The following is a 19,374-nucleotide window of genomic DNA, read 5'->3' as shown; positions in this document are numbered from 1 at the left end:
GGGAGAAGGTAGAAAACAGTGAGATTTTCAGTGAATGAGGAAAGTAGATTAGGGGCTTGAAGGCTTTTGGGTGGGGGCAGAGAATTTATAACATAGTGGGCAAGAAGTAGGGAAAGAATGGCAGACTGCCAAAATGGACCTCGTGCATATATTGATGTCAATCAACATAGTGATATTGCATGGTCTGTGCAGGTAAAGTGAAGCTGGAGAGAATGAAGAGAAAAGTAGAGGGAGTAGAATTAGGGAAAGGGTGTGCAGAATGGCTAGTTGGAGGGAGAATAAATGATAGCCATTTTTAGGAAAATATGATAAATTATTTTTGTTTTCTCTAACAATGGAAATATAGTTACAAATATTCCAAGTGAAAGGTCACAAAAATACTCGTTATGATTTTATCCAGTGTTACTATGTTTTATTTTAAAGTTTCCTGAGCAAATGCAGCAGGCCCAATCGTAAAGGAGAGCTGCAGGCAGGTACAGTGAATGGAAAATGTGAGCTGTAGTTAGAAGCAAATAAATATTTTGCAACATTTCACAAGGACAAATAGACCCTGTAAAATTCTTAGCATGTTACCCATTTAAACTTTATTCAACTGAGCATTCTTGTAGGGAACAATTAGGAGATACTGCAATTCCATTTTACTCTGAAGCTGGGAGTCAGGTCACAAGAGTGCAGGCGGACTGGAATAGGCCACTGAGACCATCATTGAGCTAGTCAACTAGGAGTAAGTTAAAGTATCGGGAGGAGGCTTATTTAGTTTAGCCCCTTCTCTTTCTCAAATATTTTAGCATTGAAGGCCATATGTTGAAACAGTATTTTTAAGCAGCAACACATGATGCCTCCAAATGTAAAATACTGTAACCTGGGAAATTCCTATAACTGCCACCTAGAGGCATAACAAGCAAATGGCAGTTTTGAATAGAAAAATGACTGGTTCAACATTTAAGAATACATATGTAAACTGACCAATTTTTGTTGTAAATTTGGCATTAATGGTTATTAATAGTGCACTTCTACCACCAACAAATTGAAAAAGAGAAAGGTACAGTATGACATTGTCATTGTTTACAGCATGGGGCTGCCATTTAAAATACAGCAAGCTGAGAAATCTGCAATTGTGTATTCCTGCTAGCCTCCTGACAGTACAATGAACTGATTGTTGTGTTGGGCATTCAATTTCCTCTGGACACGAGGTGGAGTGAGTTCACCCTTGCCAATTTGAAAAATTAACTCCTTAGTTATTAAAAAATAACATTAAATAACAAGGGTGAATGAAGGTACTTAAGGATCATCTTTGAAATAAGACATGCAGTCTAGTATACCATAAATAAGCTGAGAATACATTGATTAATCAGATGTTGTATTACAAGTGGGTCCAGTTCTGATTATCAGCACTTGCCGATTTATTCAGCTGTATCTAAAATAAATAGTATAAATATTTTGTATACTATTAACAGTACTCCTTCAAATGTACAACTAGCAAAAATAATCACCTTTCTGTTAGGTTCCAGATTACTGCACTGTTATCACACAACCAATGGACCTTTCCACTATGATGTCAAACATTGACCTACACAGATACACAACTGTAAAGGCATATCTTCAAGACATAGAACTGATCTGCAATAATGCACTGGAGTACAATCCTGATAGAGATCCTTCAGGTGAGGAATAAATGAGTAATCTATAAAACAATGAAGTTCAAAATTGTAATCCAATTTAGATTCAATCCAGTATCAGGCAATTGTAGAACTGGATGTTGCCAATACCTCAAGTATAAATTTTAGAATCCTATTATAGAAATAGCTTCTGTATATTGTGTATGGGAGAGTTCCAAACTGTGGTAGTGAGTAGACCAATATGCATTAGAGATATCTTTTGCCAGAGTATTTTTACAGTTGATTTCATTGAATTCTGATGAATATTACGGAGAATTTGCTAGTCTCCTTTAAGCATTTGTGGTAAACAATAGGAGGTTATAAGTTGTACCCATGTATCTTTGGTTAAGCTTTGTTATTTTCCTTCCCTTGAAGATTTGTGGGTTTGTTCCATACCAAGAACAGAGAAACATAATTTTACATGAAAAGGAAGGCTAAATTCCTTTAAAACTGAAGGTTCTGATAATCAACAGAAGGGAGAAACTTTTAACATTCTACAGTTATCTTCAATGTTGAATTAATACGGCAATGTTGAATGATATGCATTTGTTGCGCTGTATGAGGAAATCTTCAGTGAATGAAAGCAACTCATTTTATTTTTGCGTGTTCTAGGGATGTAGGCATTGCTGACAAGGCCAGCATTTATTGCCCATCCCTAATTGCCCTTGAGAAGGTGGTAGTGAGCTGCCACCTTGAACCGCTGTAGTCCATATGGTGTCGGAACACCCACAGTGCTATTCAGGAAGGATTTCCAGATTTTTGACCCAGGGACACTGAAGGAGTGACGATACGTTTCCAAGTCAGGATGGTATGTGACTTGTTGGGGAATTTTCAGGTAGCAGTTTTTCCATGCACTTGTTCCCCTTGTTCTTCTAGGTGGTAGAGGTCATGAGTTTAGAAGCTCCTTTCACCGGAGCATTGGAAAGCTGCAGTTGTACTTGAATTTTTGTTCGCCGCTGTCTGCACTCCTGAGGCTGATAATCCATGTTGGAATATAATGGCATAGTTCCTGGTACTTTGTGCAGCTGGGTATTCTTGCACACACCAGATTGCTATCCGCCTATTCAATCTAGCTTGGGTGGGAGTTTAAATGAACCTGAACCTGATCCTATCCTCATTTGATTCCTACAGAGTTTCAGGCAAGTGTCACTGGATAGTCATCAGATGCAAGAGTGCAGGCTGATGCTGTAATAGCCCCAGGGAACAATGGCTAATGATAACACACCTTCCTAACTTCCGCTGAGCAAAGAACTTGACATAGACTATGAACCAAACATAGAAACTTGCTGGTTTGTTACAGTGATCCGTTTTGTAGAGCCAATGGAGAGTATCTGCTTAACCTCTAAATTCACTCCCTATATTGTGACATATTAAGTCCACCTTGATCATTCTCTTTGATCAAGGTGATTTTATACTATTCTACCCAGGATAGTGGAAATCAATCCCCCACACAAGTGACTGGACCCTGTATAGTAAAAATATAATTATACTTAGTTCCTCCTACCCAGTGGCCCTGATTATAGCAAATAACAGTTTCTTTGTACATTGCAGGTAATGTTACTGTTTTCCATTCTCATGGAGAAAACTGGCAGAACTCAGGAATGCAATCCCTAAACCATCAATGAAAATCCTCAAATTTGACATTCGTTTGCTGTGATCCAATGTCTGATTTATTAACTGAACATAATTGACTGCATTTTTCTAGAGACTACCATCTTAATAACAACAAACTACATTTATATACTGTCGCTGATGTACAGAAAGCTCCCAAGCGCCTCAGATGTGTAGTTATAAAGTGGACGCTGAACCAAGGAAACAGATTTTAGGAGGACTGGTCAAAAGCTTGGTCAAAGAGATGGATTTTAAAGAGGGTCTTGAGGGAAATGGAGAGTTAGGGAGAAAATTCCAGAGGTTAGGACCCAGGCTGCTGAAGTTATGCGCCAGTGAGGGGGGATTGGGTGGAGATACATTAGACTAAAGTCAAAGGAATGGAGCATTCTGTGAGGTTATAGGGCTGAAGCGTGTTAGAGATAGGAAGGGAAAGGCTTTGATGGAATTTAAATGCAAGAATGAAGATAGTAAATTGATCTGGAACCGGTGATGGGTAAGTGAGACAGTGCAGAATAGAGTACAAACGGAAGAGTTCTGAAGACCTGAATTCTCTGGAGGATGAAAGGTTGGCTGGAATATGAATGAGGGCTTCAGCAGCAGATGGGTTTCCAGCAATGCTCACATCTTGATTGAATTTTTAAAAAGATGTAAGTGGAGAAAGTACTTCAGAGGCATGGGATGGGGTATTGCATTCAGGCCACCATGTATTTCAGTTTGTGGGGATAAAACGCTTAGTAATTGTTTAATATGATGCTATTCTAAAATCGAAAGAATAGTCTGCTTTGATTTTTATTTCTACTCCTCTGCATCTGTTCTGTAAAGAGATGAAAAGGGCCATTTGGACATGAAATTGGGGGTAGGAAATACAGAGGATATTACTGGAGTGTGAACTGTACTTACTTTCAAATACCAATGCAGCTTCTGTGGTTTGCCTAGACTGGAGCGCAAAACCAGTGCGCTGTTGCTTTGCAGATAAGACCATCAATTCAAACAGAAATTTAAGTCCATCTTAAAATTAACATTTAATAGTTTTTATTAGACTTTTATTTTAAGAATATTCTTAATTCATTTATGGGTGTGAGCATTGCTGGCAAGGCCAGCATTTATTGCCAATCCCCAATTTCCCTTGAAGATCATGGTGAGCCACCACCTGGCTAGTTTGCTAGACCATTTCAGAGGGCAGTTTAAGAATCAATCACATTGTTGTTGGTCTGGAGTCGCATGTAGGCCGGATCAGGTAAGGGTGGCATATTTCCTTTCCTAAAGTACCTTAGTGAACCAGATGGGTTTTATGACAATCATATAGCTAATTAGTCGTCATTACTGATGCTAGCTTTTTATTCCAAATTTATTCAATTAACTGAATTTAAATTTCCCAGCTGCCACAGTGGGATTTGAACTCATGTCTGTGGAGCATTAGTTCAGTAACATAACCAGTATGCTGCTGTACCTCTGCTTCCTGTCAAAGCAAAAATTCAATTAAAAGGTAGCTTGCTTTTGCTTCTATAGAATGATTGATTTATATTACTCTCTTAGATCGTATGATTAGACACCGAGCCTGTGCTTTGAAAGACACTGCCAATGCAATTATGAAATCAGAACTTGATGAGGAATTTGAAAAAAACTGTGAAGAAATTCAAGAATCTCGAAAGAACAGAGGTACAGTCATTTTCTTTAGTGCAAGGGCTCCCACTTTTTTTTCTAGTTAACGTTCATAGAGTCAGTGGTCTACAGCACAGAACAAGGCCCTTCAGCCCATCGAGTCTGAGCTGGTCAAATAAGTACCTAACTATTCTAAGCCCATAGCCTTGTATGCCATAGCATCACAAGTGCACATCCAGATACTTCTTCGATGTTATGAGGGTTTCTGCCTCTACCACCCTTTCAGGCAGAGTTCCAGACTCCCACCATCCTCTGGATGAAAAGATTCTTCCTCACATCCCCTCTAAACCTCCTGCCCCTTACCTTAAATCTATGCCCCCTGGTTATTGATCCCTCTACCAAGGGGAAAAGTTCCTTCCTGTCTACCCTATCTATGCCCCTCATAATTTTATACACCTCAATCATATCCCCCCTCAATCTCCTCTGCTTCAGGGAAAATAACCCCAGTCTATCCAATCTCTCCTCATAACTAAAACTTTCCAGCCCAGGGAACATCCTGGTAAATCTCCTCTGCACTCTCTCTAGTGCAATCACATCCTTCCTATAATGCGGGTTCTAGAACTGCACGCAATACTCTAGCTTTGGCCTAACCAGTGTTTTATACAGTTCCAGCATAAACTCCCTGCTCTTATATTCTATACATCGGCTATTAAAATCAAGTATCCTACATGCCTCCTTAACCACCTTGTCTACCTGTCCTGCTACCTTAGGGGACCGGTGGACATGCACACCAAGGTCCCTCTGATCCTCTGTACTTCCCAGGGTCCTACCATTCATTGTGTATTCCCATGCCTTGTTTGTCCTGCCCAAGTGCATCACCTCACACTTATTCGGATTAAATTCCATTTGCCACTGATCAGCCCATCTGACCAGCCTGCCTATATCCTCCTGTAATCTAAGGCTATCTTCCTCACTATTTGCCACCCCACCAATTTTCGTGTCATCCACCAACTTACTGATCAAGCCTCCTACATTCAAGTCTAAATCATTTATATATACCACAAACAGCAAGGGACCCAACACCGATCCCTGTGGAACCCCACTGGACACAGGCATCCAGTCTCAAAAACACCCTCGACCATCGCCCTCTGCTTCCTACCACTCGGCCAATTCTGGATCCAATTTGCTTTGGACCCCGTGGGCTCTTACCTTCATTATCAGTTTCCCATGTGGGATCTTATCAAAAGCCTTGCTGAAGTCCAAGTAGACTACGTCAAATGCATTGCCCTCATCTACACACCTGGTGATCTCTTCGAAAAAGTCAATCAAATTGGTCAGACAAGACCTCCCCTTATCAAAACCATGCCGATTATCCTTGATTAATCCCTGCCTCTCCAAGTGTATATTCATTCTGCCCCTCAGAAATGTTTCCAATAATTTCCCCACCACTGAGGTTAGACTGACTGGCCTGTAGTTCCCTGGTTTGTCCCTTTCTCTACCCCCCCCCCCCGCCCCCCCTCCCCCCCGCCCTCTTGGATAACAGTACCACATTGGCTGTCCTCCAGTCCTCTGGCACTTCTGTGGCCAGAGAGGTAATGAAAATTATTGCCAGCATCCCTGCTATTTCCTCCCTTGCCTCAATCAACAGCCTGGGATACATTTCATCCAGGCCTGGAGATTTATCTACTTTTGAGCCTGCCAGACCACTTAGAACCTCCTCCCTTTCTATGCTAATTTCTTTCATTATATCACAGTCCTCCTGCCTGATTTCCATACCCACGTCGTCCCTCTCACTTGTGAACACCGACACAAAGTATTCATTTAGAACCCTACCTATGTCTTCTGGCTCCACACACAAATTACCACTATGGTCCTTAATGGGCCCTACTCTTTCCCTAGTTATCCTCTTACTTGTAAATGTACTTGGAAAAAAAAGGAAAATCCGAAGTTATTTTACATGTTTTTTCATGCCCTTTTTTTTGCTCTCCTAATTTCCTTAAGTTTCCCCCCACGCGTTCTATACTCCTCTAGGGCTTCTGCTGTTTTGAGCCCTCGGTATCTGCCATAAGCCTCCCTTTTTCTCTTCATCCAATCCTGCATATCCCTCAACATCCAGGGATCCCTGGATTTGTTGGTCCCACCCTTTATCTTTACTGGAATATGTTGGCCCTGTACTCTCCCTATTTCCTCCTTGAATGAGTCCCACTGCTCTGACACAGATTTACTTAAAAGTAGCTGCTCCCAGTCCACTCTGGCCAAATCATATCTGATCTTATTAAAATCGGCCTTCCCCCAGTTTAGAACTCTGATTTCTGGCCCATCCGTGTCCTTTTTCATAACAACCTTGAATCTAACAGAGTTATGATCACTATCTGCACTGATACCTCTACCACTTGCCTGGCTTCATTCCCTAAAATTAAGTCCAGGACCGCACCCTCTCTTGTAGGACTTTCTACGTACTGGCTTAAAAAGCTCTCCTGGATGCATTTTAAGAATTCCACTCCCTCTAAACCTATCGCACTATGACTAACCCAGTTAATGTTGGGGAAGTTGAAATCCCCCACTATTACTACCCTATTATTTTTACACTTCTCTGAAATTTGTCTACATTTCTGCTCTTCTGTTTCTCTGACTGTTTGGGGGCCTATAGTACACTCCAGCAATGTGATTGCTCCTTTTTTGTTTTTCAGTTCTACCCATATGGCTTCATTTTGAGGAGCCTTCTAAGATGTTATCCCCCCCTTTACTGCTGTAATTGATTCCCTGATCAATATTGCAATACCCCCTCCTCTTTTACCTCCTTCCCTGTCTTGCCTGAAGACCCTATATCCTGGAATATTAAGCTGCCAATCCTGCCCCTTTCTCAACCATGTCTCTGTGACAGCAATGACATCATACTTCAATGTATTAATTTGTGCCCTCAACTCATCTGCCTTATTCGTCAGACTCCTTGCATTAAAATACCATCCAACCTTGCCAAACTCCCTTGTGCCTTAACTGGCCTATAATTTCTATACCTTCCAGACTCCCTTGCTCTCTCTTTCTAATCTTGGCTGTGCATCTCCCCTGCTGAATCTCCTCTCAGGATCCCATCCCCCCTGCCAACTTAGTTTAAACCTTCCCCAACAGCACTAGCAAACCTCCCCGCAAGGATGTTGGTCCCATTCCAGTTCAGGTGAAACCCACCACCCCCAGAAACAGTCCCAATGTCCCAGAAATCTAAAGCCCTCCCTCCTGCACCATCTCTCCAGCCACGCATTCATCTGGACTAACCTCCTATTTCTATACTCACTAGCGCGTAGCACCGGAAGTGACCCAGATATAACTACCTTTGGGGTCCTGTTTTTCAATCTGTTTCCTAGCTCCCTAAATTCTGCTTGCAGGACCACATCCCTCTTTCTACCTATGTCGTTGGTACCAATATGTACCATGATCTGTCTGTTTGCCCTCCCCCTTTTAGAATGCCCTGCAGCTGTTCAGTGACATCCTTGACCCTGGCACCAGGGAGGCAACATACCATCCTGGAGTCACGTCTACGGCTGCAGAAACACCTGTCTGTTCCCCATACTATTGAGTCTCCTACCACTATTGCTCTTCCCCTCTTTTTCCTTCCATCCCCCCCGCCGTGCAGCTGAGCCACTCAGTGCCGTGAACGTGGCTGCACTCCCCAGAGGAACCGTCACTCTCACCGTTTTCCAACACAGAAAAATGGTTCTCGAGTGAGATGCACCCTGGAGATTTCCTGACTACTGACACCTTCTCATTGATGGTCACCCATTCCCTCTCTGTCTGCACTTCCGTAAGCTATGGGGTGACGACGTCTAAAAACGTGCTATCCACAAAACACTCAGCCTTGCGGATGCACCTCAGTGCCCCCAGCTACTGCTCAAGCTCTGAAACTCAGAGCTCGTAGCTGCAGCTGATGGCACTTCCTGCACATGTGGATCAGTCAGAGCGCAAGGAGCATCTAGGACTTCCCACATGTTGCAGGCGGTGCATAACAGGGGACTGAGCTGCCCTGCCATGTCTCTAGTTGAAAACCCTTTAAATACAGTTTAAAAAAAAGTTAAATTATTTATGTACTTTAAATAAAAACTAGAACCCTTACCTTTCCTTGGCTTAATCTATTTTAAACTGGAGAAAAGAAAACAGGAGAAAAACACTTACCCACTACTCACCAATCAGCGCCTTAAATTGCTTGTAGCAGAAGCTATAACATTTGATAGGAAATTCAGGAAGAGCCTGCCGGTAAAGTTTCTGAAGCAGTCTCAAGTGCATGCCAGCATTGAGTGTCGACGGTATGCCAGCATCTATCATGCATTTAACGAAAAAATATGAATATTGAATTTCATGTAATATCTATATCTTCATACTTGTACTGTTGCTATCACAGGCTGCTATTCTTCCAAATTTGCACCCACATTTTATCATGTGCTAACAAAGAGCTCCACAGCAGAGAATAAAAAGCCAGGTCTGGAACTTTCTGACCAAAAAGATGAAGTGCCTTTACCAGTTGCTGCAAGCACACCTTCGGTTTCTACAGGCAAGTATTGTTGAGTCCCTGTAATCTTCTAAAATCAACCTACATTCGTCAAATATTTTCCTGTGCTCTGATTTTTAAACTTCAGTTTTGTAGTGAGAACAGCGAGAGTTGACTCTACTTAAGGTGATTTTGAAAACATGTTGCACTGTCCTGAAGTATTTTAAAATCACGCTGCAGCTAAGTGTTTTAAGTTGATAGGAAACACAAGCCTCATGCAAGTAATTTTGATTGCCGTAAACAGTTTGTCACACTGCAATGGAGCGCTGATCTTGTTCAATATATATGTATCAGAGTAATACACATGGCTGCAAAGTGTTGAAAACTTGCGCTGTCCCACAATGTCTTTAGTTGTTATGGCAGCATGTAGTTGAATTATACAGACTTGGCTTTAATTCCTGATCTATGCCCAGTTAACTCATCTCAGGTAAGTGGCAGCAGTGTTGCTACAATTGCCCCATGTGCTTCTAGGCCAAGAGGAGAAAATCAGTAAGGGTTCCTGCTTATTGACTTCTGCGCAGTGACCATGACTGGAAGGTGTTTGTGTATGATTACAGTAAGAAATGACTGAGGTTGGTTCTGGTACCTGTTGATTACCAGGCCCAGCCTTTGCTATTCTGTGACTGGGTAGCCTGCTCACACTTGCTGTCTAAGCTTTTATGTGAGCAACAGCATTTTGGATGGGATATTGGGTATGACTAGTGTGGACTTCTATCCCCATGGGTGAGTAGCTTGTGGAGAAAGGAGTGGGTGCCATCAAAAGCAGTGATGATGTGCATGCATGAAATAGCCAGAACACAAATCATTCTGAAAAAACATCTAAACTAAAAAAGTGAATTGTGATTTTTGAAAAGCTTCAGACTTGCAATTAAAATTACAATATTAAACCACAAAGGGGTAATCTTTTAAATTAATGTATTTAACTTATTTGAAAACACAATCTTTATTTAATACTTATAACAAGAAATCTGTCACCTATTAAAATGACCTAAAAAGGCTCTCACTTGCATACAAAGTGTTAACAAATTATGAATTTAACTTTTAATTTCATTTTAACTAGTACTACTTACTCATTGTTTAGATCTGTGATAAAAATGGACTGACATTTAGAAATAATGATCCATAATATAAAGAATGATTGTATATAAAATATCTATATGTTGGGGGGTAAACCTATTGATTAGCAGCCAGGTTGTGTTGATAGTTATTCTCTGGCATGTAGTAACAGAATATGTTGTTTAAGTAGCTCAATCAAAGAAGAAACTTCGTAGATCTAGTCGCTTGGACCGTGATATATATACAAATAAGCGCAAGAGGATTTCACCAAATACCCAATGTGAGGAGGATGGTGATAGTGATGATGCCACTGAAGGAATAGAAAATCACAATGATTCAAGTATAGATCAGACTGCCTACGATGGAGATTGCTCCATGGAAACTCAGCAAGAGCAATGTCTCTATAATGGGTGCATTAAAAAAACATTGACTAAGGAGCTTATTGAAGCGCAGTTTGATGATGCACTTATGTCTACTGGTGTGAATGTATACAAGGGGAAGATGCTTTCTAAAAATGAGGCAAAATGGGAAGAGAGTGAACTGGGTAAAGGAGATTCTGTTAAAAACCAGCAGCTTGAGTCAAGTGAACACAAGGAAAGGAAGACAAATAAAGCACATCATTCTGCAGGTTTGTGTATATATTTGTATTTAAGCTTTATTCCCCTCTAAGTAAGCAATTCAATTAAATAATTGATGTAAATAACTTGTGTAAGGAAGTAAATTGAGTATGGAATAGCAAAATGAGGTACCTTTTCGGATATACATGTGTTGTATGAAATAAAGTCCCTTGCTCAGTCCTACAGCCCTCTTAATATGAAATACAGGGTATGATAGAGGTAGATGTACAAGTTTCTATGGCATTGTTCAAAGAGCAGGGGAGTTCTCCTGATGCCCCAGCCAACATTTATCCCTTGACCAAAGGCATCAAGGCAGATTCATTGATAACAGCACTGATTGTGCATCTGTTTGGAAACTGGTTGCCATGTTTGCTTAGGTTAAACGACACTTCAGAAGTAAGTTACATTGACTGTGAAATACTGAGGTCATGAAATGCACTAAAATGCAAGGTCATTGTTTTTTTTATATTGCTATTTGAGTTCCATTTCAAGTTAGTCCTATTCTTGAGGAACATTTGTTTTCCTCCACTTTTCCATGTAAAAAGATGTTAAGCTCATACTCGGGATCTGACACTTAAAGATTAGGCTAAAGACTAGGGTCTAGAAATTCTATGTCATTTTCAGGTGCCTTCAAATATTACAGGCAGGAAGCACTCATTCATTACAAGCCAGAAGTGTTCCACCTGTCATATTGGTGTAAACACAAAAAAGGGGTCCAGGGCCCATACTTGAACAAATTTCATACCTGTTTGAGGGTCCCCTGTGTAAAATTGGGCTGAGCATAGCCAGCACCAGCTCCGTTATTCAGGAAAACCTGGTCTACAGGAACTATTACAGGCTGCCACCAAAAAAATGTTGAAATAGGCTTATCCACATAGAACCACAGGCCATTGCCAGCCACCGATTGCTGCCCTCTCCTATCCATCTCCATTAAGTCCCACTTCTGTGGCCCAATACTAGACAGCTCACCAATGAAAACCTCTGAGGATGCGCAGCAGGTATCTGCAGTTATCTGACTGAGGCCCTATATCCATTAGGCTTTGGGCCAACCGTTCTGAATATTTTCTATGCCCAGTTTGTGTTTGCAGATCAGCTCATCTGGATTCTTAAGGCAGGAGCTTTTTCATTCATGTGATTGTGAGAGTTGACTTGGGTTCAGTTTACTCATTTGTTCCCTATTGTCTCCATTTCTTGTGGAAGACTGCCATTTCTTTTTTTTATCATTGTTTCAGGCTTTTCTTTTTTGTTAGGTACCATACAGACATTACCGCTTTCCTTTTAGCTTGTCATTTTCCATTTTTATTGCACTCTCAAATGATGTGGTCATTCCAGTGGAGATGGTAAGGGCATTGTCCCTTTCTTCTCTTTCCTTCCCCTCCAGCCAGGAACATGTGCTAGAGATAGTCCAGGATATCTTCTGGACTCATTTCATTGTGGAGATGTGCAAAACAGTAGTGTGAAGTGACTAGGTATTTGTATTTTGTTCCTTAATGCTTATCCCCAACACATTTGAGGAAAAAAGGGATTGAACTGGACATTGTGTTCGGTGGCTTTAGCCTACAGTTTGGCAATTTCTTAACATTTTAAAAAATTTATTCATTATTCTTTTGTGGGATGTGGATGTGCTCATCCCTAATTGCCCTTGAACTGAGTGGCTTGCTAGGCCATTTCAGAGGGCAGTTAAGAGTTAACCATATTGCTGTGGGTCTGGACATGGGCACGTGGGCCAGACCAGTTAAGGATGGCAGATTTCCTTCCCTAAAAGGACGTTAGTGAACCAGATGGGTTTTTACGATAATTGATAGTTTCATGGTCACCATTACTGAGATTAGCTTTCAATTCCAGATTTTATTAATTGAATTTAAACTCCACCAGCTGCATGGTGGGATTTGAACCTGTGCCCCAGAGAATTAACCTGGACCTTTGGACTACTAGTCCAGTGACATTATCACTGCTACCAACTCTACTGTGAATGGAAAGTATGTAACTTGGCATTATATAAATACTGTGGCGGTTGCTTTTGGGTGCTAAATGTGAGCATTTTAAAAAGAATTACAGAAATTGTGGAGGAAAGAGGAGCACTATTTTAAAGGTGTTACTATTTATATTCCCACACAGATAAATACTCTCTGTTACGTATGACCCGCAGCAGACATTCCCAGGTGGAACAGCAGCAGCACATTAATGCTGAGAAAGCACTGGGGGTCCTTTCTGAACGCACCCCACCTGTAATTGTAGACCATGAAAGGCTGAAGGTTGTGATATATGGGCTATTTATGTTTTAAGCATTTTACTTGAAATGATCATTTAAAAGAAAAACTTTGTTCCTAAACTACTGTTCCTAGTTCTGTAATTGCATTAATCTCTTAGGGTTTTCCTTTATCTCTGTAGAGGTAACATCTCCCCAGAGATAAATATTAACGTGATTGCTTTGTTCTTGTAATACAGAAATTTAATTTTGAGTAAAATAACAATCTAATGAAAATTGATTTTACTAGTGATTCTACAACACAACTGAAGATCTTTCCAGTAAGCAAATACAAAGTAGCAATTTAAATAAGGACTGTGAAAATATCAATTATTCATGCAACAACCACATCAGCTATCTTACTATTTTCATAAGGTGCTCTCATATAGTGGGTTTTACTATTGAATGTACTGAATATACGGTTTCTTTAGTCCAGAAGCTTTCAGTAACTGTTATTTCTACCCTTCACTGTAACATGTTGCTCCTAATGTTTGTAATATCGGGGCAGCTCACTAACTGTAGGGGAATAGTGCGCTTCCAATTCCACAGATTAAAGAAATATAGAAATGCAGTCAAGTATGCTGCAAGATCTTTTTAACACTGCATTTGTCATTGACTGCTTAAATGTGTTCTTCAATCTGGGTTCACATGCAGAATCTCTGGAAACAAGTTACTCAGAAAACTGAGGGATTCACTGTACATCAGCTTGAAAAATTGTACGCAGCACTCAGTCAATGCATCTACCATCATCGTAAAGAGTTCGACAAGACTCTGCTAATACAGGTAAGTTCCAAGGCCTTTCAGTTTTGAAGCAAAGCATTCCTTACTTGCTTCTATCTAGGCTTACTTAGCATATTAATGTATTAAGGCTATTAAATGCTATTTGTAATTAAAAATAATGAATTATTTCATTAGTTCCACTATGAGTGATCAATCTGTAAATGCTTCACCCCAATTTTAAACATTATGAAATGCTCTCCATAAACAAATAGTCAATAAATAGCCAATTTGCTATCAATTCGGCTATTTCTCCACAAGTTTACATACCCTAACCTTGTGAGCCTACCTGTTGTACCACCTTATCTGTATACTGAATTCAGGTGTATTCAAATCCTCCTGTGGATTTCCTGTGCAACTTTGCATTCTATGTAAAAACAATAACTTATATTTATATAATGACTTTAGCATAGTAAATATCCCAAAATGCTTCACTGGAATGTTGAGCTGAAAATTGATTGAGCCAAAGGAGGAGACATTAGGAGAGATGACATAAAGCTTGGTAAAAGAAGTAGGTTTAAAGGAGGAGAGAGGTTTAGAAAGGAAATTTGAGTTTATGCCCCAAACAGCTGAAGACATGCCTACCATGGGGAAAAGGACAAAGCCAAAGTTGTAGGAATACAGATTTTTTTTGAAGATTGTAGCACGGAAGGAGGTTGCAGAGAAAGGAACAGGTGAGGTCATGGAAGGATTTGGAAACAAGGATAAGAACTTTAAAATCGAGATGTGGCTGTCTTTGTAGGTCAGTGAGCACAGGATTGAACAGTGAATGGGATTTGATCTGATTTAGGATACAGGGCAGAAAAGTTTGGGGTGAACAAAAATTAATGAAGTCTGACCAGGACAGTATTACAGTAATTGAGTCTGAAAAGTGTATTTCAGCAGTATCTCGTGGAGAGAGCTGAGATTCAGGAGTTGGAAGTAGGCTTTTGGTGATGGAAGGAATGCCATCTTCATTAACTAATAGCACCTGCAGATTTGGCCAGTGCGCTTTTGGCCCTGAGCTCCAAATTTGAAAATATTGAACAAGAGATCCCAATAAAGAGCCTGTGGAACCCACTGGCAACACTTTTCCAGTCTCATGACCATTCCTGTACCACTATCATCAGAGTTCTCAGTCAAGTAGTTACAGAATTACTTCTTAGATCAAGCTTTCAGTCACCAATGCCTGCGCCCCTCCTCCTCCCCCCAAACAGTCCTTTTGGTTTGTTGCCAATTTTTGTAGATTACGATTGTGAAGCATCTTGGGACATCATTTCAGTATTTAAAAATGCTATGTAAATGCCCGTTTTGTACTGCATGGCACCTCTGTCTTTTGTCCACACCTTCCTCTGAAGCCTCAGCAACCTTTTTCCATTTTGTTTTTCACCCTTGCTTCCTATCCAGTTTTTCTCCTTTTCTCACTCGAGTGCTTTAGAATTTATGTAGATCGAATTACTGGTTTTAACAATAGCTAAATGAACAAAATGTTGTATTCTCTTCCCATCCCATGATTTCAAAGTAAAATTTCAGTCTGAGTCGTATAGACCAGGAAAATCCCCAGGTTCACTAAATGGTCTTGTACAAGTTAACTGGCCTCTATTAGGGCTACAATAGAAATGCAGGAATTAACCTCAATGCCTCCGAGTTAGGGAGGAGAATTGACCAGAGTCCCCAGTCCTAAACAGTGCCCAGCAACCTCTACAAAAATTATTCATGTGGGGATACGAGATAACACAGGACTAGGTTCAAATCTGATATCCTACACAGTTGTAAGTTACTGATGCTCACTGTCAAGGCTGACACATGAAGGATAGATACTTGGAAGAGTTATGTGGACAGCTGTCATTATTGAACCTTAATGAGAAAATCACCCTTTTTAATCCTGAATTTATCAAAGAATAAAATGTGTTCATGGTAAACATTTGATGGGTATGATAATGACAGCACTTTGTGAATGTCATGAGATGATGTTTTTTCTTTTTCCCTGCTCTATAGGAAATGGAGAAAGAAGTGAGGAAGTTAAGTCAATCTTAAGCCCTTTGATTGCAAATAGATTTTCCTTATTGTGCATGAGTTTCCATCACTTGTTCAAGTTTTTGTATTTTTTGAATGTTTGTAACATAGAATGTAAAACCAACTTTTCCAATGAGCAATTCTTTTTTTGAATGTACATATATTCTACCAGGAAATGAGAAGTTTATAGTTGGGCTAAGTTTTGCCATATCTTGATAAAAGCCATATTTTATAATTTTATGTAAAGAATAAAGTATCAAATTTGTACCCATTATTAGACCTGTAGGAACTGCAATATTCTGTATTCTTTGCATGTTACATTTGTCTGGTCAGACATTTTGTTTAGAGCTTATTTATATGTACTCACTCAGCATAGAGTGTTTCAGCACAGAAGGGAGACCATTTGGACAGTCATGTCTGTGTTAACCTTAAGTGCCTCATCCTCGCCTCCCTTTTGAAATTATTTATGGAATCAGACTCTAAATGCTGAAAATTATTTTACACTTTAGTATCATATCAAAACAAGTAAATAATGTAGTTTAGAATTTTTTTAAATTCTGGATTCTCACCAACTGAACAAGACAGCAAGCAAATTTTCCAGCTTCTCAAACTATTTACACATCCTGCTAACTATGCTAGTGTGGAGCAAAATTTGTCAGATCTGGTGTAAGACTATCCACAACCTTTTCTGTAGGGAAGGTCAATTGGTGGCATGAATCAAACACCTTAACTGGACTGTTGCATTTCAACAGTTCATTTAATTACACTTTGTTATGGTAAAGTGGTAGCCATTTGCTATTAACAGTAAAAGCCGATTAATGTATTGAAATTAGTTTATTACACCTCAAACACAGGGACATTTTCAACATTAAATGTATTGTCTGAGCATAAGTCCCCACCAATACAAAAATATCAAGCAGGAAGACGGCGTTGCAATTATGGACTAGTAAAATTTAGATACAGCTTCAAAAACACTGGTCTGTGATAAAACATTGTAAAACAACCTTTGGATTATCTGCTATTTGTAAATATAACTTCAGAAACATAGGGAGAAAATGCTTTTCAAGCTTCTCCACTGAAAAAAAAGTTTGGGATCCCTTTATTAAATAAACTCAACAGCAAGTAAAACTAAAAAAGTGTTCTAACAGATTTACAATTGAAATTTAAATAACTTTGTGCTGTTACAGAAAAGTTTCCAAACTTTGTTCAGCAAATCACAGCCCCACCCCCCTCATAATACTTCCCTCACTTCAGAGTTTAAGACTGAATACAGTTGCAGATTATCAATTGAAATATTTAAGGTTTATTACATACGCCACCAGAAAATAGGAAATCGAAATTGTTATAAAATTACATGACATCTGAAAAGAACTCCTATCTGATCACATTCTCTCAAAACTAGATGTTTTCTAGGATTTTTGGCACTCACTACATAAGATTTTTAGAAACAAACAAGTACAATGTGTCTGCACATAATTGCTATTTAAATTACATCCCAGTTTGTGCATTATTTTAAAGTTTTGAATTTTTACTACTTGAAAAATGACTTCCTGTACAGGCAGTCAGGCAGGCCCTGGGGTTGTTTTTGCCTCTCCCAGGAAATTATATGACCAAGTGTGTAGGAATAATGTCCTGGCCAATTAAGTGTAGGGCAGGTTTAATGGACCAGCTGGTGTCTCCCTGCCTTTCATTTGTACTTATGTACCTCACACTTTTGTGATCTGCACCTCACATTTTCATTTCCACGTCAAAGAACACACTGGAACTGTCATTAGTAGAAGCAAATTATTTTAAATCAGCAGTGGCCATAATGTACAGTTCAGCAAGACCACCACATTGATCCTAATCAATCACTGGTTCAGCTTCATCAAATTCTTCTTCCAGGTGGACCAGAATATGGTTTGCCAGCTGCTTGACAGGTGGTTCTTTCCATTTACCAAGATTTTTTTTAAAATTGCATGTTTTATTGAATTTCAATGAAACACCAGCATCCAGCAGTTGCTTATATGCTTGCCAACAATGGAGAATAGCCTAGAATTCATTGGTTGCTGAAGCATTAGTTTCCTCAGTGGGGGAAAAGTATCACAACTCTGCAAATATTTTGTGATGGCAGAAACTGGTATTTTATTCCAAACTGCTGAAATCCATTGTACTACACAAAGCTGCTTAATATGCCTGTAATAAAGATTTGTTGAGCACAGCACAAAATTCCTCCAGCTAGCAACTTCTTTGAATGAAAGACCCACAATTTTGCAGGGACATTAAGTGATGTGCCATATAGGATAACTTTTAACCATCCATTACTAGCTTTAAAAATGAAACATGTGCCAATATGAAAGCAATATCTAATATTTAGCTGTGGAATCTGAATAAAAATTTTAGGGATTTTCAGGATGAACAAAATCTCAACAATGGAACAGGTAGTTCTATCTTGAGGAATTGCATTACATGTTTAAGTTTCAAGTAAACTTTTAAAACAAACTGATAAAACACAACTGTTTTAGAAAGTTAGATCCGATCCACGACATTGTTCAATTCTGGAAAAAAAAAATATTTATGGAAGAATGAGGCAACCGGATGCAAAGTTATTCAAATATGGAGCATTGCACAAGGAAACTAAACTTCATTAGAATCATTTAATTACAACACACAGAAGGAAGTGGTGGTGACTACTAGCTCTTCGAAAGAGCTACCCAATTAGTTTCACTCCCCCTGCTCTTTCCCCATTGCCCTCAAGTTTTTCCCCTTCATGTATGTGCCCAATTGCCTTTTGAAAGTTACTGCTGAATCTGCTTCCACCCCTTCCTTTTCAGATAGCGCATTCTACATCACAACCACTAGCTGCCTAAGCAAATGTTTCCTCTGGTTCCGGATAAATTAGCAGGGGAACCAGTGTCCTCTGGTTACCAATCGTCCTACTACTGGAAAAAAGTTTCTCCTTATTTCCGCTATTGAAAAAAACGTTACGATAAAGCGATGTAGTATATGCTACTATTGCACTAATAGATTATAAACCGATCTACAAAGGATATAAGCTGCTGGCAGCAATTTTACTTTGGTAAACACTCACCTGGACGGGTGCCGGCTGTGTGCGGTATCAATGACGGCAGTCCAGCTGGTATTTTACGACATCGCCTAAAGGAGTGGCTTGCGATTCGATCATCTTTTAATTGATGGAGCCCATTTTACTCAATTTCAACAGACACTTTGTTGTGTTGGTGATTTACCCGTTCCCCTTGGGTGGGTGGGGAGCGAGGAAGAAGAATGTCT

The 19,374-nt window shown here is 39.7% G+C and overlaps 1 protein-coding gene across 1 annotated transcript in view; it reads left to right on the top strand.

Annotated features, from left to right (window-relative positions):
- atad2 (ATPase family AAA domain containing 2) overlaps window positions 1–16,376 on the top strand; it is a 54,094-nt gene extending 37,718 nt beyond the window's left edge. The window contains exons 22-28 of the mRNA XM_078539872.1: window positions 1,505–1,664; window positions 4,806–4,928; window positions 9,265–9,414; window positions 10,658–11,095; window positions 13,203–13,339; window positions 13,987–14,115; window positions 16,087–16,376. Of these exons, the coding sequence (XP_078395998.1) occupies window positions 1,505–1,664; window positions 4,806–4,928; window positions 9,265–9,414; window positions 10,658–11,095; window positions 13,203–13,339; window positions 13,987–14,115; window positions 16,087–16,125 (1,176 nt within the window). The 3' untranslated portion in view covers window positions 16,126–16,376. The remainder of the gene's footprint in view (window positions 1–1,504; window positions 1,665–4,805; window positions 4,929–9,264; window positions 9,415–10,657; window positions 11,096–13,202; window positions 13,340–13,986; window positions 14,116–16,086) is intronic.
- The last annotated feature ends 2,998 nt before the right edge of the window (window positions 16,377–19,374 follow it).

This window comes from Cetorhinus maximus, chromosome 4, assembly GCF_964194155.1.
Source record: "Cetorhinus maximus chromosome 4, sCetMax3.hap1.1, whole genome shotgun sequence".
In the NCBI taxonomy this organism is placed as follows: Eukaryota; Metazoa; Chordata; class Chondrichthyes; order Lamniformes; family Cetorhinidae; genus Cetorhinus; species Cetorhinus maximus.
Note: the sequence above shows the minus strand (reverse complement) of the source record. Positions and strands in the feature narration are given on the sequence as shown.